The sequence below is a fragment of the Urtica dioica genome, chromosome 11 (genome assembly GCF_054948205.1).
Source record: "Urtica dioica subsp. dioica isolate 48M chromosome 11, U.dioica_male_clone48M_v1_H2, whole genome shotgun sequence".
Classification (NCBI taxonomy): Eukaryota; Viridiplantae; Streptophyta; class Magnoliopsida; order Rosales; family Urticaceae; genus Urtica; species Urtica dioica.
The window spans coordinates 13,236,939-13,263,349 of record NC_142766.1 but is presented as its reverse complement, the minus strand read 5'-3'; the positions used below and the strand labels follow the sequence as shown (position 1 = coordinate 13,263,349).

At 36.2% G+C, this 26,411-nt stretch overlaps 1 protein-coding gene across 1 annotated transcript; it reads right to left on the bottom strand.

The window, feature by feature from the left end:
• Positions 1-14,987: 14,987 nt before the first annotated feature.
• On the bottom strand, positions 14,988-26,275 carry LOC149381376 (haloacid dehalogenase-like hydrolase family protein). The gene is made up of 29 exons (XM_089630764.1): positions 25,896-26,275; positions 25,341-25,441; positions 25,173-25,229; positions 24,981-25,075; positions 23,768-23,867; positions 23,292-23,350; positions 22,956-23,080; positions 22,506-22,623; positions 22,189-22,276; positions 21,962-22,046; positions 21,796-21,856; positions 21,560-21,635; positions 21,362-21,472; positions 21,058-21,153; positions 20,751-20,873; positions 20,444-20,641; positions 20,248-20,352; positions 19,769-19,833; positions 19,582-19,675; positions 19,298-19,455; positions 18,781-18,830; positions 18,580-18,701; positions 18,374-18,481; positions 17,998-18,090; positions 17,792-17,828; positions 17,453-17,697; positions 17,218-17,367; positions 16,918-17,089; positions 14,988-15,372 (listed from the first exon to the last, which is right to left on the bottom strand). The coding sequence occupies exons 1-28, from the start codon at positions 26,248-26,250 to the stop codon at positions 16,925-16,927; spliced, it is 3,240 nt and encodes a 1,079-aa protein (XP_089486890.1). The 5' UTR covers positions 26,251-26,275; the 3' UTR covers positions 14,988-15,372; positions 16,918-16,924.
• Positions 26,276-26,411: the final 136 nt, after the last annotated feature.

Sequence of the window (26,411 nt, the reverse complement as noted above, 5' to 3'; positions counted from 1 at the left end):
ATTGAGCCCGAGAAGAGGTCTCATTTGTTGTGAATTTTGTTTCAGGTTGGCAAGGTGGAGTTATTTTACTGCGTTGGATGGTGGACGCTATCTCAAGGATTCCACTGGTTCGAACCGCCCTCGCATGAATAAGCCATGAAGCGCTGGATATCAACTAAGCCTCAATCTTCCCCCCGACTAGTTAGACACCGTTTGGCGCTTTGCCTCGATTGCGGTCCACGACGTCAGCCCCATTTGCATATGGTTGTGTCCTACGCTGCAACACAACATCTCTGTTCGACGCCTTCTGACACCTTCACTACTCCGACGATGATTTTTGTAGACTACCCATGTTGTTGACTCTGACACACTCGGAGGTAAATGCCGCACTCTATAATTGTCACCTAGTGCTAAGAGCCATACTCGATGATCTCAACCTTATTTCTCTTTGTAGCATCGGTTTCTCAACGATAGTTTGTTTTTTCTGGGTGATTAGAGTGGGGTTGTTCTTCGTTAGTGATTCATATCTTATTTGGTTTATTCGGTTTCTTTTGTTATTTGGTATATTCGTTGGCCAAGATTACCTATTGCTTCAAGTGTGTTTTGGGTTTGAGGCATGTATTATCCAAGATATGAGTTAATCATCTATCAAGTTTCTAGTTTGAGTTTTTTGGTGGTGGATACACTCAACAATATTATTTTTTTTTCCATAATTTGTGGTCTTTGAGTTCGTTGGTTCATACACGTACTTCGGACGATTTTGTAAAAGGGCCAACGAGCTGCTCAAAATTTAGTGGTCAATTTTATGTTTGTCAAGAGTCTACACATAATGTGTGTTCATTCCAATCTAGTACTGAATCTTTGTTGCCTTGAAGCTTGTTCACAGTCCTTTGCTGGTTTGCTATCCACGGGATGAATTAATCATTTGTCGGGTTTCTAATTTAAATTTTTGCAAGTATTTTCGCAGTGCAGACACTCGACACTCTTTTTTTTATGGTTGGTGTTCTTCGAGCGCATTGGTTCATGTCAATCAACCTCGAAGGTTTTTGTGAAAAAATCAATGAGTTGTCACTACTACAAATTAACATATTGGGTGCGGAAGGGTATTAGGTGCGACATGTCGCACCTAAATGTCGCACCTAAGAACATATTAGGTGCGACATGTCGCACCTGATAGTCTTCCATGCGCCTAAAAATTTCGCTGATGATTATGGCTATCCGGTGCGACTTTGTCGCACCTGATATGAAATTGTCGCACCGGATACTATTAGGTGCGACAGATGTCGCACCTAATGGTATTGGGTGCGACAGGTGTCGCACCTAATGGGTTTAAAAATTTAAAACGGTCAGAAGTTCCCCCCGAATGTTTTGGGTTCTGGAATTTCACATTGGGTGCGACAGTGTCGCACCTAAAAGTCATATTAGGTGCGACACTTATGACTATTAGGTGCGACAATGTCGCACCTAATAGTTTTAGGGTATTTATATACCCGAGCGTCTTCTTCTTCGCCCAACCTCACTCTCTCACTCTCTAACTCTCTCTTCTCTCTCTCTCTCTCCGACGCTCGTCCCCGGCGCCACCAGCCCCGCCTCCAGCCCGACGCTCGTCCCCGGCGCCACCAGCCCCGCCTCCAGCGCCCGACGCTCGTCCCCGGCGCCACCAGCCCCGCCTCCAGCCCGACGCTCGTCTCCGGCGGACCAGCCCCGCCTCCATTCCCGGCGCCGTCCTCCAGGTAAGCCTCACACTCTCTCTCTCTCTCTCTGTCTCACTCTCTCTCCGTCAATCTCACTCTGTCTCTCTCCGACCCCTCCCGACCCACCCGAACATCCTCCGGCGACCAGCCCCGACGCTCGTCCCCCAGCCCGACGACCGTCGACCGTCCTACAGCCCGACGCTCGTCCCCGGCGCCACCAGCCCCGCCTCCAGCGCACGACGCTCGTCCCCGGCGCCACCAGCCCCGCCTCCAGCCCGACGCTCGTCTCCGGCGGACCAGCCCCGCCTCCATTCCCGGCGCCGTCCTCCAGGCAAGGCTCGCTTAGTTTTTTTGGTCATCGCTCGAGGAACGTAAGTCTCTTAAAATTAATATGTAATATATATGTGATTCATATTTTAATGTTGAAAAATTACAGCGAAGAGAAGATGGGAGTATAGGCTCGGCTTTAGCGATATGGTTAGAAAAACACCAGGACGCTAAGGGATCGTGGACGACGGACTTCGCGAAGACGCAATACGTAAGTTAATTTTTTTTATTTACTATATTTAATTACTTTATTTCTTCTTATCTGATAAGTTTTTTGTCGTTTCATTTTGAAGGATCAAGTCACCGCCCAGACGATAGATATTTTGCGGCAAGCGGAGGAGCAAAACATCGTGATCTCCCAAGAAGATGCGGAGATGTACGCGATGCGCGATGTTTTGGGAGTGCGCAGAGACTGGGAAGTCGGTTTAGGGCCTTCGATCCCAAGGTCATCGTTGGGTGTTGCCCAAACGCTAGATGGAGGCTCGTCAAGTTCGTCATCTCAGACTGATCCATTGGTTGCCGAGATGCGAGCTCAGATGGATGCCCAACAAGCCGAGCTGCAACTGATGCGGCAACAGATCGCCTTCCTCAGCCAGCAGCACAACCAGCCTCCCACGACTCCTCAACCTCCGCCTGCATCGCAACCAGGTGGGACGGATCAGCAGACGCCAGGTTCCACGCCAGGTTCCACGCCAGGTTCTATGGATTACTTGCGAGACCGTCCTTACGGAAGCGGCGGAACGAGCGGCAGCGCGTCAGGCAGTGGTGGACGAGGACGAGGAAGCGGTTCTCGAAGTTCTGGCAACTTATTCGGCAGAGGAAATTCTACTATCGATAAGTTTTATAAGAAAAAAAAATAGGAATTCATTTTTTTCGTTTTTTGTAAAGAATTTGTATTTTTAATTAAGAATTCTATTTTTATAATATTATTTCTAATTCATTTAGAATTTTGTTTAATTAATATTATTTTGTTAATTTACTTTTTTTAATTTTGTATTTTTTTTTAATTAAACAAACGTATTGGGTGCGACATTGTCGCACCGAATACCATGGCGCGAAAACTTTCGGGTGCGACATGTCGCACCCGATATGCCATTACCCGCCAATTCTATAAAATTTGGCAGGAAAATAACTTGGGCATTAGGTGCGATTAGTCGCACCTGAAAATGTCGCACCTAATTGGGTACCTATTAGGTGCGACATGTCGCACCCAATACCTTCTGCGACGGGTTATCAGGTGCGACAGTGTCGCACCTATTGTCGCACCTAATAAACCATTAGGTGCGACATTTCAGGCATTAGGTGCGACATTCGTCGCACCGGATAACGTCTTTTGTCCTAGTGTGTTCGAATTTTTCTATGGTCAATTGTTCGTTCGTCGGGAGTCTACACATAATTTTCATTTATTCCAATCGAGTTGTGAATCTTTATTGCCTTGAGGTTTTATTCTTCTTCGTTTCGAGATGTTTGATGTTTGTATTTTTTTGGTGTAATACCATTTTCTAATAGAAAAGTCTCAACTATTGTAACAAAAAAAAAGATAAATGATTAATAGAATATAAAAATTTAATATGGAACCGATATTTAAAAAAGTTTCAATAAAATCGCGATGATTAACAAATAGTAAACCCAAACCTAAAAATGAAAGTCTTTCCAAGTGTATAACAAAACAGGATCAGCTGTATAGAGATGGACGCACACGAGAAAATCAAACCAATGCGGTAGACACAATAGCCACCAACCGAAGAAGATGCTCTTCGGAAGAGGTTTAAAAAAAGAATAAGAGAAAATGGACTAGCTAACAAGCACCACCCAAGAACTTCTCTTATATATTCTCGTATGTTCCAGGTACGCTCCTCAATGAGGATCTTTCTTCCAAAGCCACCCACCCCCGAGACGAAAGCTTTCTTTGAACCATCGTCAATGCTAAGAGAGTCATATGGGCAAAAATGGCCTTACAAAGTAGAGTCCTATGGACGGATAGAGAGAATTATATATGAACACAATGTATTCTAAAAACAAGTGATCATTTTTGAAAAAATTTGATGGTTTTTTATGATTACCAGTACTGTGCTCTAAGTGGAATTTTAAAAGTTAAAAAAAAAAAAAAAAAAAAAAAAAAGAAGATAAAATGAGAATCTAAAGAGAGTACAAGTACAAATGAAGGAGATAAAAAAAATTATGAAGTATTGATCTTCTAACTAATTAAATTATAAATAAGCTATTATCTAGCTTAGTGTAAAATAAAATTAAATGCTTTAATTTTTATGCAACATTTATATATGTTATTTTAGTCAACTTATGTTGGAAAATAATATAAGGATAAAAACTATAGACTAAATTATTTAAAAAATATAAATTGATAAAAAAAAAAGCTATATTTTAAAACTAATAAGTATAGGTCATATATCCAAAGCCGTCACCGCATTAATAGGGACGCATGAAAGAAAACATGAGACATTTTTTCGAAAGTATACGGAGTGTTGATAATTGTTTGGTTGTGATGAGTCAAAACCATATAGGGTCATGCCCAATCGACCACACGCATTTTTTAAAAATCAAATCTACGGTCAATGAGTTGGAAGTTGGAACCAAATAGGCTTATGAATAATTGAGCAAACAAGCATCTCTATTGAAATCACATCTACAAGTAATGGATATCCCCAAGCGACCGATACTAATACCAAAGAAACTGAAATCAACTATGCTTAGAAGAAACTCTAAGATAGATCGCTCCAAATTGCGTAGTACCCTTAGTTTCAAATGAATCATGCGAACACGGGTTGGTCATGGGCTACCCACGTAAAGTTTTGAGTTCGGAACTCCTATAAGGATTGAACTTAAAAATCAGGTTTGGTCAGAGTTGATCTGTAACAACATGATCCACGAAGAAAATCATTATCATTGATAAGAACATCTAGACTTGATCTTAAGAAATACAAGAAATAAATATCTTGAAAATAAAATATCACAAAAAAAAATCATCAAAAACAAATCTCAACGAATGAAAACTACACTCGATAATCAACCTTGACCGATAAAAAAAAGTAAACAAAAGTCTGAAGGATATATGAAAATAATAAACCACCGTGAGATACACCATGCAATCTTTACAATGCTCACACACATCGCTAAAACTCAGAACGGGTAAGGTCTTTCACATAGGACCACGCTCACATTAGTTGTTGGAGGCCCTTTTTCGATGAAACACGAGCTCTGTGGATAGCACACAAAATCGACGAAGCATGCGACACCTAAACCTCATAACACTACTACAAATACTGTTTTCAGGTGCGGCAGACATTCGGGTGCGACTTTTCGCACCCAAAAGTCGCACCAAATAAGCCTTCAGGTGCGACTTGTCGCACCCATAACTCAAACAACTCGCCGAAAATTTTCGCTGTTTTTTTTTACTTTAGGTGCGGCTTTTCGCACCCAAAAGTCTCTCAGAACTATTGGGTGCGACTATGTCGCACCCATAGGCTGAAAATAATTTTAGCGGTCAAATTCCCCCGCTTTTGGTAAAAATACTGGCACGGGTTATTGGGTGCGACTCAGTCGCACCCAAAAGAGTCATTGGGTGCAAGAAAGTCGCACCTAAAGTCGCACCTAAAGGTATCATTGGGTGTGACTTTTGACTTTTAGGTGCGAAAAAAGTCATACCCAATGATGTTTTTTTGTACTAGTATAAGAACATATCCTTCATTATGCGGAAAGAATGCTCAAGCTAACATGAATGACTTTTACACAAATAAACAGTGAACTATATAGATACACTGTCATATTAGAGAAATAATATGGTAATATACTAGAGGAATAGCAAGTTAGGAAAAATATATTTAATGCATGTTGGGTTTGTTCAAGTTTTTTGGGAAAAATAAATCAATTTCATTATGTATCAAATTTCAATATCCTAAGTTTCATTTAACTTCTTTACTACTTTCTAAAAACCTAAGCTTCAAATAATTTATATAATATTTTAATTTTTAATTTGAACGATGTATGTTTATCGTACGTTAATTAGATAAAATTGTTCCTAAAAGACATACAACGACACGATTTTTACGTACTTAAATCGCGAGGAAGGATTTCATTGCTTCCCTCTAGATCGGAGACACGCAACAAGTAAAACCAAGCGCGACATCCAATTCTTAGGAGGGAAGAGGCGGCGTTTTTTTGTTTTGAGAGAGAGAAAAATAAGGTTGCCATAAGAGAGAGCATTTTTAGAAGTAATCAACTCTAACTTATGAAATAAATATTTGTGTTTAATGTGTGCAATTATCTTCTTGATATTATATTTTTGATAATATTTATTTGCTAAAGGTGTTATTATTCATATGACGGGTTAGATATCATTAAGATTCAATTGGAATCTCATATCATCAACGATACTTTATTTATTTCGTCTTCTTTAGTTAAACTTTAAACGTGGAAGTATATAGGTCTCATTCTGAATTTGTGCTACATATAATGAGTTTGAAATGAAAATTAAATTAAACATGAATAAAAACAAAAGAGGAAAGAAAGACAAACATTGAACATGGTAGGGAAGGGGGCAATTGCATTTATGTCATCCACGAGAAATCTAAATATTTGATTCGTTGGACAAATCTTTGTATATAGTGGACAACTTGTCATGTTTAGCTAAACTAAACACGATTCTTAAATCATTGTTTTAACTAGTACTAATCTTGGTTTAACTTGAGACTTGACATCTCCTTGTCCTCCCCGAATCCCAATGCAAACAAAATCAAAATTAAGACGTTATATCCTGGTCACTCAACTATATAATTAGTTTCGAACATATATATTAAAATGCGTGTTAGAAGAAAAACCATGAACACAAAACAAAGCACAATTTGATAAAGTAATTAAAATGAAAGAGCAACTTTACTAACCATGTACCTAAGGCATGTTGATCTAATCATATATATTACCTTGTAATCAAAGATAAGTATATGATATATATATATATATATATATATATATATATATATATGTATGCATTTATATCAACCATGTGATACGCCCTAGAAAATCACGTGGGATATATATTAGGTTAGGCATGAGAATTTCACTGCTTGTAGACCAAATGTCATGAAGTGTTATTAGAGTTTGTACGTCAACCGGGCGGAAGGTGAAAAGTACATCTCACTTTCATCTCCAAAAGTAAAAAAAAATAATAATAATAAATAAATAAATGCAAACATATTTCAAACGTGATCATAATTTTCAGGGAAACATAAAATCTAGTTGTACGTGTAATATTTATGTCCGTACGTATAATATTATTTTTATTATATATTACTCATTTTCGGTATAAAAACAATATATTTTAATAAAATTTAACGCTGAAACTAACTACTGTACAAAAAAATTATAATTATTTAGAATTTCAGAAAAATTAAAAACACAATTTAAACTAACGATCTAAATAATTTTTCATAGTATTTTACTGCTATATATATAATTATTTTATGTTTTTGAACTAATAAAATTTGTCAAAATTGGAAATCTGTTTTGAATTTCTTAGGGATATATTTTATTAGAAGAGTAATATTTTTCTTAGAAAATATCTAAAATACTAGAGAATCAATAGTTTTTTTTTTTGGAAAATAGAAATCTAATATTAATCGCAACGTTCTTGATTAATTACAGACTTTATCGAATGAGGGTAATCCTCCAACCAAATGAGTTTATCATCTATGGAAAGAGCGTAAATTGTTAAACCATAGGCTGCCATGTTGACTTCCCTATAGATGTGAGAGAACTTTACTCCTGGAAAGTTAGACAATAAACTAGATATATCCGACTAAATGGAACCAAACTCATTCTTGAAGATAGCGTTCTTCTCGAGAGCTTGTACCACCATCTTAGCATCTGACTCCACAAAGTGGATAGGCAGAAACACTTCCAAAGCCCAAGATAAGCCCTACGGAGAGCAAGAGTTTCAGCTTCTTTGATCGTGAATTTGCCTGGAAGATTTTGAGCCAATGCATCCATAACCAGTCCAGAAGAGTTGCGAATCACGGCTACAACTCCAAAGAAGTTTGAAGATTTAGGAATTGAAGCATCGACGTTGAGCTTGTAGTGGTCGCAACTCGGGGGTATCCATCTTGCTTGGGAGCGGTCCTGTCTAGGTTCAGGACCACTCGGTAAGCTATATGTAGATGACCGTCTGGATTGGATAGACCGAAATTCAAGAAGAAAATTTGACGTCCATGAGGTAATCTGGTAAGGGTCCTTTTTAATTTTTTCGTAGAGCCTTTTATTCCTAGCATTCCAAATTAGGGCGGCGCAAAAAAACTGTAAAAACCGTAAACCGGACCGGACCGGTGATTTTTAGACCGCCGGTCCGATTTAAAACGGTTTTTTATTTTCCCGGTCCGGTTTACTCAATGCAACCGGTCCGGTCCGGTTTTTTTTATAAAAAAAACCATTAAACCGGACCGGTTTATTTATAAAAAAAAATAAAAATAATAAATTAATGTCCAATTAGCCAAATTAGACATTTGTGCATGTATTTAACTCTCATATATGACTATATGTTTGTGTTTTGGTGGAAAATTAATGGTTTTTATTTTTTTTAATTATGTAAAACGGTTCAAAACGGTCCAACGGTCCAAAACGGTCCGGTCCGGTCCAGTCTAAATGGTTCAAAACGGTCCAAACGGTTCAAAACGGTCCGGTCCGGTCTAGATGATTTAAAACGGTCCGGTTTTTACAGTTTTTTGGTCCGGTCCGGTTTGGATTTTTTTGAACCGTTTTGAACGGTCCGGTCCGGTTTTTTGGCCGGTTTTGGACCGGACCGGACCGTGCACAGGCCTATTCCAAATAGACCATCAGATACAAAGGAACAAGGAGAAGTCTTGTTTATTAAACATTTTGCCATCTAGTAATATCGAGAACGTTGGCAGCGAGTTCGCCGGAGAAAATATGTACACTCTACCACACCTTCACTTAGCGTAGCACATCTCTATAGTCACAGATGAAGAATATATTTACATATATTCACTGTTTTGGTAGTCTTGTAAGTGTATATATTTTGAGAGTGATAAAACTGATATTTAATATTGTAGTTCAACTTCAATCAGCAGTAGTGGCAGGTTATGTCTAAATTTTTTTTGGGATTTTAACTAGAGCAGGTACATTTATTTATATGTAAAGAGTAAATTGTGTGGTTGCAAAAATAACTAACCACGAGCTTGAAAAATAACTGTAGTCAGATAAGATTGTGTAACTGCAAAATATTTTATTTTGTTTTTTATTTTTTTTTATTTTTATTTGATTTTTTTTTAAATAGAGCCGTTATTAATTTTATTCATAATAACTGTAGAAGTTTCTTAAGAAAGTGAGAGAAATTTTAAGTGACATATGAATTATGTTTTATTTGAGGCGGTTACAAGGAACCAAAACTACCACACAGTGAGATGAAAGCGGTTATAGAATTGAACCGAAAAAGTCAAGAAGATTTATATCAAAATTTATATTTGATTATTTAAGTAAAAAAGATTTTTTGACAAAATTAACTTAGAGGAGAAAATTATGCAAAATTCAGAGATCAGTTTAAGAAAGGAAAAAAACAAGCATAGCTTACCCGTTGGCAAAGGATCCCGACTTTGAAAGTTGAAAAGATAAATCTATAGAGACATAAAGCAGATACGTGGTCGATTCTCCCGTGATCCCGACTTTAAGTATAAAAAATTATGTTGTTTAAAAATTGATTGAATGATTAAAATGTCAGTCATGTAATAACAATTAATGTTGAACAAAATTGTGATTGTGCTCCCTTGATTAAGAATTTGACATAGATAAACGGTAGTAAATACATTTTGTATAACCTGGCTTACTCTAGTATAAAAATATTGTTTGGCGGCGCTTACATAAAATAATAAAGATATGTCAAAGCTTAAATTTTAAAATAATAATCGACTATATTGAAGTGGACCATTAGAATTACGCCATGTTAACGGAAAAATAACACATATATAGAGTTTTTACGACGTCCATTTAAAAACCGTCCCTAAAAAGTCTTGGTCGAATTATAATTAGCCATGCGTGATGGTACTAATATTTCAAATATCGATACCGATACTCATACCGAATTTTTGGTTTTACGGATATATCGACATATATTTTATAACAATTTCAATAACTACTACCGATGATATCTATAATATATCGACTAGCGACGGATAATAACCTATATAGATATTTTTAAGCAACACAATATATATATATATATATATATATATATATATATGTCATCAAATCCAAATTATAAAAATACAAAACCAAATACTACAAAGTTCATGAGAAGAAATAAACTTAAAGTAGACAATACAAAACATAAAATAGTTCTCAAATGCTACAAAACAATCCCAATTTCAATAATCACAATTTCAAATCCACAATCATATATTCTAAATCTCAATTTAACAATCTCAATTTCAATATCACAATTTCAATCCACAATCATAAATAATGATTCTGAAAAAAAAAATTACCCTGCCGGAAAAACGAACGGCCACCGGTGGTGGGTCGCTGAAAAATTAAAACCTTGTCGGAACTTCACAAAAAGTTGGGGATATGAAAGATAACCAAGTCCTATCAAAATTTTCAACAAAACTCGAGTTAAATCAATCTGATAAGTAAAAACAAATTCAAAAGAATCAAAACCCTAACTTTGGAGCTTACCGTTCGTTCAACACTGAGATATTAACCAATATCATCTATGGCGTATAAAATCTCTCCTATGACTGGCGATTTCACACAGAGAAGAAAGTTTTGCCCTTGATATCGCCGAATCGTATAAGCTTTGCTCTTTGGAAGTCGGTCTGTGTGGGTAAGAAATGAAAGATCTTCTCTCGATTTTGGCGATATTTTGCCTTAAATAACTTGTCAATTTATCGTGATAAAATGAAAAATCGGCGATATATCGCGATTAAAAAAGATATAATATAAAACAGTAACGTTTATATACATTTTTTACCGAGACTCTTCAAAAACGATATATATATATATAGCTATATATCGGCGATATTTTGAACATTGGATAGTACCATAGAACTCTTTACGCGGCGGTGCACGCGCACCAATAAGCGCCGCAAAATTTATAAGAACACACTCTGCTACATGGTGGTGTAGCTGAAAGATATTTAGTGTTGTTCATTGCGAAAGATCTGAATTGTAAGCAAATCATGGTATGCTATACATAAACGTGACAAACATTTAGAGACGATCAAACACAAAGCTCCTCTAAAACTAACATTTAGAGGCGCTCCAACACGGAGCGCCACTTATCTTCTACCATGTGGTGTCGTGGCAAAAGGAGATTTAGCTATGCTCAGTAAGAGACCACCGCGCGCTAAATCATAAACTAATAATAGGTTGTCACATAAGTATGAGTTCCACTAAATCTCATCATATAAGTGATACTTCACTTCATTCTCTTTTAATTTTTTCGATGTTTTTCTTCTCTGTGAACACAAACGAACATCGCTTCATTCGTCTTCTTTTTTGGTTTGACTACACATCAACGTTCTAATTGTTGCTTCATACGCCGTATTTTTTTCGTCGTCATCTACGGTTAAGGTTATCAATTGGTTTATTTTCCATTAAGTTTTTTCTTTCAAATTTTGTGTATTGATTTATTTGTAATCTTTTCTTTTTTTGTTTTTCTTTCGATTGTTTCCATTGTCATAATTCTCTCGGTTTTGTTTCCTGTCGGAATAGCTCTCTGACCACCGATTTTATTTGTTAATCTTTCAACTCGAATGTAGTTTCTAAGAGGAAAAGACGACCAAATTATTCGACATGTATTTGGTGAGTTTGCAAACAAGTTTGAAGCGCCGCTGCAAAAGAAGTTTTGGTAGACTCATGAGTGGTATGATCAAACGGAAACCATTTAGAGGCATTCGGTGGTGGATCGCCTCTAAACTTAACATTTAGAAGGGCTTTTATAAGCAAACACGGAATATTTAAGAGACCCTTTTTTATCCTCAAGGAAAGTATATCTCTAGTGTGAGTATGGATGAGGTAACTTTGTGTTTATGAAGTGAAAACAAATGTTCTATATTGAAGTATAAAGGTTATATTTAAAAACATCTAATATATAACGTAAGTATGAAATATTTGAATATAAAACCACGGAGGATACAAAAGTTATCGTCATGTAAAATAAAGGAGTACATAAAAATAAGCATCTACATGGGGTAAAAAATGAAAAAAAGAAAAGAAAATGAAATAAAGTAGATGAATACAGGTCTCATTTTATTTGGCTTGCAAGGACAGTATGTTCCATTATTTATATAATATAACTAGCGGCACCTTTAGTTATATCATATTAATCTAATCCAAAGGGTTTTGTGGTTGATTCATGATTGAGGAAGTAAGCAAGGAAGCAAAATATTCATTATCAATTTATCACCAATATTTTATTCAATGACCTCATTGTCTGTGTGTGTATATATTGCTTTAGGTTGTCAACTTTTAATGGCATGATAGTGAGGCAAAATAAAAAGATTATTGGAGAACAAGCATATCATGCCATTGGGTGATTGGTTAGGCTGTGGGGTCAAATGAGTTTTGTATTTTAGCGAAGCAATGATTAGTGGGTAATGCACCAAATAGAAGTATGAGAGAGAAAGCATGTGGTTGTTTTCATAGCACTTTCTATCATATGAACCTTTTTAATTTGTTTTCTTTATCACAAGGCTTTTGGACTGACGCTCTTCTTTTTAAATGTGGCCAGGTTTCATCCACATTGCCTACATCCCAATGAAACCGCCCTAATCCTCTGTTGAAAAAGTTAAAAGGATGTCATTGGTATTTTCCATATCAAATAACGTGATAACAGTATAATGCTACTCTAATTTATTAATAAAATAATTACAGCTCATAATTTATATTTCTTAATTTGATAAATGACTTAACTATCTCTAGCATTTTCCCTCCGCATTTCACTTTATTCTCACATTGGACCAGGAATGTATTTAGGATCATGTTAGTTTTTATTTTTTATATACATTTATGACAACAATGGTAGAGAAACTATTCCTATTTCATTTAGTTATTGTGCTTTTGGTGCAAACTATTATCTCTCTCTTACCTTTTCCGTCCATTGTGTGTATAAGTACATGAATTTGAACCAATATCTTTATTCTCATACAGCATTATAAACTATTTTGTGCAAAAGCTTATGAGCTCTTATAAGAATGATGATAAAAGTAGAAAATGACACTGAGAAATTAATTTTAAACTAATAAGAAAAACAAAAATAAGGAAAACCTTTTATTTTTCTTCTCTTCTTCTTTTTTCTTTTTGCAGTTCTAAAAAATGATGGAACATAAGGGCTTTTGCTTGCTTCCTGGATATATATATATATATATATATATATATATATATATATATATATATATATATATATACAGCTACGCTGAAGAATTTGGTTGTATTATTATCTTCCACCCCAACAAATTATATAAATAAGGAACTTGTATTGTATTTTATAAAATAGAGAGAATAATTGAAGAATCTGATCTATTAGTGACATCCCAGAATGCCTTGCCTCCTTGAGTGAGACAAGCTTTAATGTCGCAAAGAGACTCAATTAAATTTTCCAGTGCTCAATATCTGCTACATTAACCAAACTTCATACTTCATAGAGTATGGGTTTTCTCCTAAATTATCGCTTTTTTTTTTAATAGTATTCATAATTTAGCTCTAGATAGTCGAACAAAGATTTTAGAAGATTTCCAAAGTCAACATATTGAATTTAACTGCTTTCATTTATAGCACTTGTACTTTTTTTTTTTTTTTTTTTTTATCTCTGGTGACGAGTGATAATTTTTATCATCTTGAAAAGAGAAATAATATTAAATATAATTCACTTTAACCCAATAAGAGAAAATTTTCGGTTTCTCTTGAATCAGACAATTCCATGTACATCATCCACGCTTTTATTTTTCTCAACAACTCTTCGAGAGAAACCATGAGCTTTATTTGGTGCTTCACAGCAAATCGATACTAATTATATATAAAAATAAAAACCGATCGCCAAAGGACTGCTTCTGCTTAGAAATGATTAATTAAATGGAGATATAGTTATATCTTGTACAAGACAAGACAAATAACCTTGATTACTTGTGACATGCAATGTTCCCTAACATGAACTTTAGGATTAAAATAAGCCATCCGTTCGCCTTAGTATTTTTTTATTGGTTATAATTAATTAATTTATTTTTTGTCTAGATATGATCATTAATTATAGTTTTATGCGTGGATGCTTGAACTTGACAAGTAAAACGTCCATTTAGTTCATCTGTCACGGATTAGGTTTGGCTTTTCTAAATTGTTAGGTTATTGACCTCTCCAATGTATTAAAGTCCGAACCAAATTACTGGTCAGAGAAACATGAATCTCAACGTGGCTACAAGTTTCTAGAAGCATGTGTTTTCATTTCACCTGAGAAATCACACAGTTTTATTTATTTATTATCTTCTTCCAATTAGAGGCTTCAGTTTGTATTGAAAAAATAGAAAAAATTAAAAAGCATTACTGTAGAACGTGCATCTCTCAGTCGCACTAGGAACAAGACGGCTGGCTTATTTAATTAAAAAATTTATTTATTTTGTACGTATATATGTGTGTTAACCCAAGCAGTTAAAATATCAAGAGCTCTAAGGTCAATTTAGAACAGTAATCAACGGATAAGGAAGAAGTCAGTGTTCAAAACCAAGTTCATAAGTTGAACATTTAAAAACTTTATAAACATTATTTAAATGTTGAGGATAAACATGGGATTTGGTGGAACAAATAACGCGCTTTACAGTGCAAGTTTTGCAATTAAATAATGTGTTTAGGGGCTAATAGTCAAGACTAAACAAATTTATATAGTGCTCTCTAACATGATTTGGTCTGAGAGATTGTTTTGGAGATTGTGCCCATAAAATGCTTACTAGGGATATAGGTGGCTGATATGCTGTCTGCTTAATGAAAGAAATAATTAAATATAATTAGGCATAATTGATACACTATAACAAAGTAATCATTTAATCTAACAGAAACAAGAGCGCACGAGTGCGTGCCTTCGTGAGCAATCTATACGATAACACACTCCATGATTATGCCGATAACAGTGATGATTACGCTTGATCAAAACAATGGCTAATTATCCCTCAAAAAAAAAAAACAATGGCTAATTAAAAAGAGGCCGTAGACGGAACATGCATGGCCATTGTTAAACTTAAAGTGACATTATTCTTTCCTATGAATGAATAAATATACATGTATTTATGTAGTGATATACATATCAACATTGGCCTTTGAGCACCTGGGAAGAATTTTGACCTTCCAAAGAATGAGACCTCGCCTGGTAATAATAATTATATATAAAAATAAAATAAAAAAATTGGCACCAACATAATATTTATCTTGTTCTACAAGCTTAGTTCTAGTATTTGGAATTATTCAACACTTGATGAGAAGTGAGAGTGATTGGGAAGTATCAATGCATTGTGAGGAAGAAAATTAAAATAACTGAAAATGATTATGAAGCTTATGAATTACTTTATTTTGTTCATAATTCTAGAACATATGACGGCGAACTGCATTTCCACTTGAGATTAATCAAATTGCAATCAGGTATATAATATAATAAAATACTTTCGTCTTATTGAAGCTTTCCCTCTCTGTTCTTCAAACAAAGAATAAATAACAAAAACTCAATTGATGTCACATTGCCTAGAGAACGAATCTGTTTATTAAATATTATACGTCGTTTAGTAGGCATAAAACGTCAAACGACACATCATCTCCAGGAAAATGGCTACTTGTATTTCTGATAAGGATGACGATTAATTAATATTATCCTCGGGTCTTGTTTTAAATAAGTGAGGCTCAAGTTTTTTTTTTTTTTTTGTTTTTTACATAAAATCAAACTTGGTGTCACAATGTAAAGCTTTTCCTTCGAAAAAGACATGACTTGGTTGCGAATTAGGGAACAATGTCAAATCAAACAAAACTGTCGTTTTTGTAATTTTTTAAAGCAAACCCAGTCGTCGTTTCACGTGAGATATGTAACCTGGCATTCTGGCTTTATCAAGGGCATTCCTTGGTGCATTCTAGCATTATTGGTATAAATACCCAAAATACTGTCTTTTAAAGTGAAAAAAAATAATTGGCCGCATGTATTCATTTTTTTTTTGGCAATATATATGCTCTATCATTTATCAGCCAGCAACACATTGTTGTGCAAATAAAAGGACACATTTTTTTTTTCAATGATTTCAGACGACATTAAAAAACAAAGTCGCATGGTTTTGGAATAAAAATGGTGAACTCAAAATCCTTTTATAGAGTGTACTTGATTCAATCTCCTTTTTCTTTTGTGTAATGTACTGGATTTCAAATGAAATGACCAAATCACAAACCTAGATACCTATTTGTTGACTTAAATGTTGAAGAGTTCGGTGAAAATGACATGACAATGCCGCAATTTTTAGTCCTCTATTATTATTATTATAATTATTATTAAGGAAGATGGTCGGTAAATCAAAACATGGCAAAAGAAGAAAAGTTAAAAAAAATTAATAGAGGTGTCACAATTGTCAAAATCTCAAAAACCTTTACAGTTAAGATGACGTCTGATTTTCAAGACTACAGTAACTTCGAACATAAAAGTGCATTATAAGAGCAGTAAAAAAGAAAATTCAAAGGAAAATGGCATTTGCTTTTTAAAATGACAAATTTTTTACCCCGTTGAATCGCATTATTCTAGGAATTTATATTGAACATTTTCAAATTCATGTATTTTTACGTTATGCGTGAAACTTGACTGCTTTTTTTTCCGATTCAATAACACATTATCATATATATATATAGAAGATTGCAAGAAATGATAAGAAAGAGGCCTTACCTTTACTTCAGGGAGAAACTGGAAGCTCTAAGCTGGTCGGTGTAGCTTTCGGCTTGACTAGAAACGGAAGTACTATTTCAGCGGGTTTAGATTCCGAAACTTCCTCAAGAAAAGGAACTTCAAACGACAATGCCTGGTACAGGCAAACTTCATCTTCCTTGCAATAGTAAACCTGTAAGACCAAACAAGGCCCAAGTCGATATCATAAAAAAGGTATATTTGATCACTTGGTTGAACATTAACGGAAGATGAAACCTAGTATTTTGTCAAATTTAGCCGAAAATATAGACTTGAGTATACCTTGCAGTAGATTTTCGCCATCGAAGCCGTGGACGAAGACCTTTTAAAATGAAGTACTGCGGACCCTTCTGGGCTAAGATATCCCTCTGAAGGATCGATGGTCACGGCATTCTCGGGCTCGATATCGACACTGAATTTGCTACGAGCCTCCTGTGATGGTATTCAAAAGAAACGTGAGTCACACACATGATTTCGCTGCATTGTTGGATTGGATGACTAAATTGATCATTGTCACCTTGGAAAAATGGTACTCTTCAGGTACTGATATTTTGATGGAAAGGTTTCCCTCTCTGGGTGCAACGCCGTCAATTCTAATAGCCGTTGCATCTGTTGGTGCTCGTCGTCTGAGTCGTACCGGAGATTTGGATTTCTTAGGAGGCTGTACGCCTTTTAGCTCTAGGGTTCGAAGCTCGGGGACTTCCTTGTTTGAGTCGATGTATCTGATTATGCTGTTGTTTGTATCCGCAATGAAAAGTCTTCCTGTGGAAGAATGACAAAAAGAAATGCCCATTTTTAATGACTCAGAACTGAAAATCTACGTTCCGGAGCACTCTTTCATGTTATGAAGTGATACCATTTTCCGCTTCAATGATTCCCGCTGGCTCGGAGAGCTGTGAAAACAATAGAAGTGTGCTTAAGATAAGCTAGTAACTCAAGTCATCTTAGTTTATCACACAAGCGTGTAATTTACTTCATTGTTTATTATTTGAGAATTGCATTGATTCTTAACCACTGTGGCCAAAAAGGAATTGTTAAGACTATTGGAATTAAATTTCCAACCTGAGCTGTTAGGGCAGATCCGTCCTTGAAACCAGCTTTCCCGGTACCTGCTATGGTCGTAACTCTTTTACTAGCTGGATCTAGTTTCTTGATCTGGAATGTGGAAGGGAAACAAAAAATATATTACAGTAGTTCGAACTGTATACAAACATTTAAAACCAGAGACATAAGGAATAGATTTCTCAAGCATCAATGTAGAGTACAATTACAAACTGATTTAGTAACCCTGTTCCACATTTTTCAGATGTCGAGATAACTACATTCTTACTGAAGCAAACTAAAGCTGTTGGCTCTTCTGTCTCAGGGAAATAAAATTGATTGCATTCTTCAGACGAAGCAGTCTATTATATTTGAAAATGATAAAATATCAGTATACCTTGTGGTTATAGCTATCAGCAATATAAACTTGACCATCTTTTGCACACAGGACACCCAGCGGATGTTGAAGGAGTACTTCTGCCCCAATTCCATCATGATCTCCGAACTGCAATGGGTTGTACAAAAAAGGAAGGGTAGATATGGTGATATAAAAAAAAAAACACATTTTACCAGAACCAGAATTGGCTTCCGAGTTCAAATCACCTTGAACAAGTTGTCTGAAAAGACTGGATCACCACCGGCTAGCAATCTAGATCCTCCAGTTTTTAAATCAAGTGCTCGAATAGAGCTACTTTCACTATCAGCAATATATGCCTCCTTGAGATCTACAAAAACGATACAAATTAACGCAGCTGTGGAAGAAAAATAAAAGTCCAACCAGCCTACAAAAACACAAAATATTACCACGAGATAATGAAATTCCAGAAGGCTGTGCAAATGATGTAGTCGTTGAGCTGTTGACGAAGAAATACAGATATCATGGTGTCGAAATTTGGCATTTATCATTTCCAAAAATTTTGGTTAAGAAACAGATGTGCAAGTGTCAATGTGGGTTCAAATATTCACTGACTCATTGCATTTATTGCTGGAATCCTTCAAGTCCACACTTCATGCACAGATCTTTCTAGACAGAAACGGCGAGTGTGTGTGTGTGTGTATTATATGTGTATTATTCAAACCGATGGCTATAAAAATATATCGATAGACGTGTCATTTTCATAACGAGTGTGGAAATTCTAACTGTATGGTCTTATATGATATTCCTACATAGCATAGACATCTCAGAGACTTTTTGTATTCCTTACTCGTACTAGGCAGAGTAGAACTGTCACCCTAGAATAAGGAAGTAGTTTGTCTAATCTTTGTCTATATCAGAGCTTTTAAATTTTCTAAAACTACAGCGAGCTTCTTCACACGATACCTAGTGCCATTCAAATTTCTCTCGTAGCCATCACCACTAAATGCTCTGGTCTGTCCGTCTAATGTATTGTGCTCCCAAATTTGATGTTGGCCAGCCATTGCAATGTAAACTTTCTCATAGACCGGATCAAAGCAGACATCCCATGGAGAGTTAAGGAGCTGGGAGAAGAACAAGCATGTTAATTTCTTCGAGTACACGATAAGCCAGAGAAAAATTCAAAAATATCAATATTCCACAAACATGGAAAATCAACTGACTTATGAAGTCAGTCATTTCAGCCTTGCCTGAGTATTTCCTCTTCTTCCTCCAGCATAGTCAGATCCTTTAGTCCCATTTCCAGCAAGGGTACGTACGGCCTCGTTGACAAAATCAATCTCCCTACATTAGTTGAAGCTATAAACATTTTGATGGGTCCATAAAACCAAAGCTTTTTACACTAGTATTTAAAAAAGTTAAGCAATAAAAGCGTACCTCAAAGCATGGTTTTCAGTGTCTGCTACGTAAAGTATATTTTTCTTTGCATTGTAAGCAAGGCCCTAGAAAATCATAGAATTACTGTAAAAATTCAACAATGGATGAAAAAACATGGATGCAATTGTCCATTTATCTGGGTTGCCTTGAAATATAACTACAAGTGGTATGTTTTAATGCAGATTATGACAGTAGGGGTAGTTTTCAGTTATATGGTTTTGACCTTTTGTGCCCAACAATGAGGTTGGAAACGTGCTTGCTCATTTACCAGCTTAATTTGGAAAGTATATTTATTTTCTGTCACAGTTCACTGATTTATAAAAATAAATGTTGGAGTTACAAACCGCTAACGATAATATTTAGTTAATTCATGTTTGATCACTTCATATGAGATCCTCATTGATTAGGGTATTATAGTAATAAAAATTCAAATATATTTTCAATCAATTCTCAGTAAACATCCAATATTAAGCTCTTACCTGAGGCCTATTGAAGGTGGCATCATCAAAATTGCCATCACGTAAACCTTCCTCGCCCGTGCTTCCGATTTGGACAATAAAATTTCCATTAAGATCAGTTACGACCTGAAATTCAACCAAGCAGAGAGTAAATAGTTACAAGCGTTCCTTGCTCTTGCAGTACCATGCAATTGTGAGAGGAAGAGAAAGAGAGTACTATGCGATTGTGGTTACTGTCAGAAATGAATAGCCTATTGTTGAGGACGTCGATTTCTAGCTTCCCTGGAAACTTCAGTGGAGATGTAACCAATCGAGGATCATTATCCTTCTCCAATCTCAATGGTAGAGGGGTGTTGTCCAACACTTTCTTCCCACCATAATACTCAAGAGCAGCCTCAACCAAATCATCAAGATCCTTGAGAAAAAAAAAAGGAGTCCTGTTGATCAGGCGATTCCAAGTTTAAAAGACATATCATTCCTAGAAATGATGTGTCGGGGAAATTTCTTGCAGTCGAAGGAAATACCTTTCGACGACCTTCACCGGCTAGTTGTGCAATGAGTTTGCCTTCAGGTCCAACAACAGCAAAGGTAGGCCATGAATTCACTCCTAGCTCTCGCCATAGTTGCATATCTCCATCATTCACAACCTGTATTATATCACGGAAGTGCACAGGGTAGTTTTTGTTTTTATACAGTTGAGTGTACTTTTATACAAACTGTTTAGAAGTACTATACAATGTGTGTACAGTTAGATAATTTTAAAGCGCATCCAACTGTATGTTGGATCAATCTAGTCCTTGTCAACAAGCTCTAGTTGCGATTGAAACTAACCGGATGAGTGATGCCATAGCGTAACACTGCATTGCGAATGGCTTCTAAATCTTTCTCGTTATCAAATTTTGCGGAATGTACTCCCACAACTGCAAACTGCAAGGGCGAGGACACAACAAGACAAAAAAGTATTTTGACTGAACTTCAATTTGTTTATTTTTTCGTAAAAAAACTATGTCATGAGAACTAACATTAGTCGACAAATTCCAATGATACCAGACACAATAGCTGACGGCTTGGATAATTTAATGTTGAAAACCAGGTAAAAATCAGATTAAATAAGCAAATAAAATAACAAAATTACCGGCATGTCTTTGTACTTTTTCTCTATATATTCCAGATCAGGCAGCACATGCATACAATTTATACAACAATACGTCCAAAAGTCGAGTACCACCACCTTTCCCTTTAAATCCTGTTAAATTAATCAAAATAATAAACTCCAAGATCATAATAATACCTCCTGATTTAACCAAATAAATTCAGGTCAATTACAATTCACCTTACGTAACTTGAGAGGGGCAGAATTCAACCAGTCAAGTTTTGGCGGGAATTCTGGCACCGCAGGGGCGTCTCCACTTCAAAAATGAAAGGTTTTTGTTTTTTTTGTTAGAAAGAGGTTATGCATAAATCATAAGGCGAGTAAAACAAACTTGGATATGAATGACATAACCTATTAAACAAAGCTACAAAAAGATTGCATTGGGGAATTTAAAAGGTTGAGAAATCCTTTATTACCTGGTTTCTAGGTCACTTATAAATTTCACAAACCGTTGGATTCTTTTAGACCTTGATCCGTCTGCAACCAGTTAGAGTAAACTAAGGAAATCAAATTGACATCTGACATAAATTACACCCAAGGCAGAAGAGAAAAACTCAGGAAACAGAGGTTAATGTCCGTTACCATCGCCTTCATTCTGCCCAAAAGATGGCTGGGTCACTCCAAACAGTACATTCCAAATTGCTTTTGGTGATGCATATTGCATAGCCTGTGCAGGTATAGAAGTTTAATACATACTTAAAAAGAAACAATATTACTTCTAATAAAAACTTTGGAGAAATAACATAAAGTCGAAAGAAATTCAGCTGAGTTTGCCATGAAGCTCCTCGTGTCTTTAAAATAAATTCTACCTTCCAGTTTGAGACTGCAAAGAAAAGACAAGAAAGGGAGATCCCCAAACTTCCATATCTCAATAGATCTCGCCGAGAACCCTGCAACCTGTACATAAATTATTCTGCAGCCTCAAGCTAGGGTTTCATTGATCAATTCATCTTTTAAGCTTTACCAACTGAATAGCACAAGATTATTTTCACACAGATAACACTGTAATGGTCCATATTTAATGTTTCCTTGTCCATCTTTCCAGACATTATTATCTCAACACGGACCAAAGAGGAAAGGTTAACCATTGATCAAGATTGAGTTAATATATTGCACCGTATCTTACCCTCCAGTTGTGTCAGAGCTTGTACTCTGGACTGGCCCTTTATCTGTATTTTCTATGAGCGTGCCTGAGGAATTTTGGGATGATGTTTGTAAAACTTGGCTTGATCGCATCTTCCCATCTGCAATGGCATGCCTTTGTGAGACCCCATGCCGGAAAATGTAATATCATTTATAACCCATAAACAAATTTGCAAGGAGAAATACTATGAATTATATAAGCTATAGCTTTATCTTGCAGGAACAATAAATCAATTCATTATGTCATAAAAATCAATTCATTGTAGCCCAAAAGCTTTCTCTGCAGTGAATGGCAGAAATTCCCAATACATGAAAAATCCGCGCAAGAAAATAAGCCTCAATCATAGCCTTTAAAAATGAAAGTAGTGTAGCTTCACCGTTCTACATAATTGGTACAAAAGAACATATGCAGCATTTTCTCATGGCTACATACGATAATCATCAGAGCCACCACTGAGAATATCATGGAGTGAGATATCCCCAATCTCATTACGAATAAGAGATGGTTCAGCAGTCTTCAAATTGTCTTCTGATAAGGTAGTTTTGACGGCTATGCACCTGATGAAACACCAAATGATTAATATTTACCAGAAAGCAAATTCCTTGGATCAACAAACTTGAGCCAACAATTAGCGCCACCTAAACGGCTGATGTGCTGAGGATCCATCACGAATTCCTATCCACTAAAAAGTTGAATTGAGAAGGTTCAAGTGAACTCCACTCTAAACTTTACGTGGAAACGTAAAGAGGATATATGTGATGATTGTACCTCATTCCCGCAGCATTGGCAGCTTGGACACCAGCAAGTGCATCTTCAATGACAATACACTAAAGAACAATTACACATGAAAAAAAAAAATCAATATACACATTTTTTTATATAAGAAACACAATTAAAAAGAGATTTTGCAGCAGAGTATATACAGTTTAGTTAACGCCGAACATACCTAAACTTTTTAGAAAAATTATAATGAACCTGCAGGTGCATTTAACAGAATTTTTCCTTCATAAAATAATCAAGGTCGTGCTATTTACAAAAATCAATAAGGATGCGAGTATACAAAAACTCATAAGGTCAGTTTACTCTGAAACTCAAAAAAGAATCAACGCAACCATTGCTACTCATAATGTTCTAAACCCTGATTTATCAGATCATACAAAGGGTACAGTCTCAGTAACCCAGCTAGTTAATTAACAAAAAAATATCCTTCGAAAGACAGAAATTAAAGAAACGTAATAACCCACCTCACTAATCGGCACATTCAAGATCTTCGACGCTGCTAGAAAAATATCAGGAGCTGGCTTCAGGTTTTCAAAAGCATCTGCTGACACAATAGCATCAAACCTGACAGAAAAAAGGTAATAAATAAAAAAAGCATGCGCATGAGTATAAAATTGTCTGTTATAAAGTCAGAGTTAAAATATACAGACACAGACGCACAATCCCAATAGGAATATTTGACATATACAGACATATGAGAAAGCAATCAAAGTTTTATAGTATATTTCTAATATTACAATTTATAATATTCTACATTGATCCTTACAAGTGTCATGTTATAATATAGCAGTCTAGGGGAACATCTTGCCTCTTTTCCAAGTTTCACAGTATTAGGCAGAACTCCTATTATATCCAAAAAAAACATTATTTTGAGGTAATTTCAATCTTTTTGTCACAAGCTGGTAACAACTTTTGTTTGGCCGTCTCGGGTTGCCGACCTGCTCTCGATATCCGAAGATAATGGTCGTTGTTCGAAATGGGTCTCTGCTGCAAGGGCAGGCGTTACGGCGGTGTTTTGGTCTATTCGGGGAGCTCGGAACATAAGTATTTTTCAGGATTTGGAATCGACCGTTTTTGGGATCATTTGAGACACCCATCACAGCGTGGGATTGTGGATTTTCTCCTCCTCGGAAGAGTTTAAGGGGTTTTTTTTTATCTGAAATCTCCTACGAGACTGGGCAGCGGCTCTGTGAATGGCAATGGGGGTTTTTTGGCGGTTTTTGTGGGTTTTTTGGGGGGTCTGTCCCAAGTAGGCGTGATTTTCTTTTTCCTTTTCCTTTTTATTTCTGTAATGTTCTCGTTCACCCCTTCCTTAGTTTTTACGGGCTGGCGTGCTTTTATGGCGTTTGGTCCGGGCTTTGGGCTGTGGGGTCGTTCTGTTTCTGTTATCTTTTCTTTCCGGAGGGCTCAGGTTTTAAATGAAAATTTCTGTTTCTTTTTTAAAAAAAGGTATCCGTCACATTTTGGTTTAGAGTTTCCAAAGTTCAAAGAGTTTTGAGAGCTATGTTTCATTAAGAAAAAAGTTAAAATTGATTACTTAATCCATCTCTTTGACATTCTCACAAACATACTGTAACAAGTAATGAGCATAAGGGAACAAGTCACAGCATGTACCTCTTTCTTACGTTACTGACACAAAGTTGAGAGAAATGTAAAAGAATATCCAGATTGGCTTACATTGACACTGGTAAAGCAGCGGCAGCTAGATTGGCGTCGACCTTGATTCGATCGGCACTTGATGCAACTGCAACTTTAAGGCCTTTGCTTTTACACTGTAGGAAAATAATATATTCATGGACTGAAATTTATCAGAAAATACTTCACAATGCAAATATATTATTCTGATAATTTTGTATTCGTTGTGTGTACCTGTGTAATAAGTTCAAGGGCACCTGGAAATCCTATTCCTGAATTGGGTTTGGCATACTAGAAGAATGTACGATTCAGGGAGTTAGCAATAAAACCCAAAAATCAATGCCAGGACTTATTTGACTCTGCAGATAGTATCTGTCAACTATGAACATAAATTTGAATGACCTTTTCCAAATATATTTCAAAGAATCTCTTCTTGGCCGTCTCAGTGTTGAATCCTTGAACGCCCTTGGCCGAAGCAACTCCTCCCAAGAAATTGGCTTCACCTGGTAAATTGAGAGAAAAAACAACATTAATAAATTGAATGTTTCAGTCAGAAGTGTTTGCCTTAAAATTCAAAAAATCGGTGCACTATGCATAAACTAATACTCAAACCTGGCCACTCAATAACCTGAACCATTCTCAAACCTTGCTTATTGCAATTCTCGTTCTTACGATCCAAACTGAGAATCTAGCACAAGCATATATAAATGCCTAAATAATACATATTTATACGCTGTTTTATTTCTTCTGAAGTTATCCAATAACCTACAAATTCAAACTGTCTCGCAAGATAAAAGATACATTTCTACATAACTCCACAATCTCACAACGTAATTCACTAAAATCGAACTCAAGAACAAAGATGACTTAAGGATTCAATCGGTACCGAACTCTAACACGCAAACACCAATGGCTTAAAAATCAATTCACTAAAAAAAACACTGAAACGAAACCTACCGGTCCCCATGAACGGAACGAAGTCCTCGACTGTGACCTCGACGCCGAGCTCGGCAAAGACGTCCACCGCGGCCCTCCTGGACGGCTCTTCGCTGTCGCAGAGCACTCCGTCCATGTCGAAAAGCACCGCCGAGACCTTTCCCCAATTCCTTTCCCTAGACTCTCCTCCGACGCTCTTTTCTTCCTCGCCCATCTTGACGCAGCACCTCACGGCTGTTCCTCTCCGCCCGAGCGAAGAGCGTCTGGGTCGCCATTGGAGAGAAATCGGCGTTAGAGAACCCGATTTGGAAGAGAAAGAGAAGAGCTTCGTCGAGTGCGATAGAGAAGACGAAGGCGATACGAGCTTGGAAGCCATTGAAATCAGATTGTTTTAATTCCTCTCCGCTGATTCTTTTAAGTGGCGGGGAAGGGGAAGGGACTTTAATCGTTATAAATGCAAGTGTATAGACGGTTTTACCCCTTTCGGACTGCAGTGTCATGCTTTTGGGCGTGGGTTTTTGTGTGATTTCAGGGTTC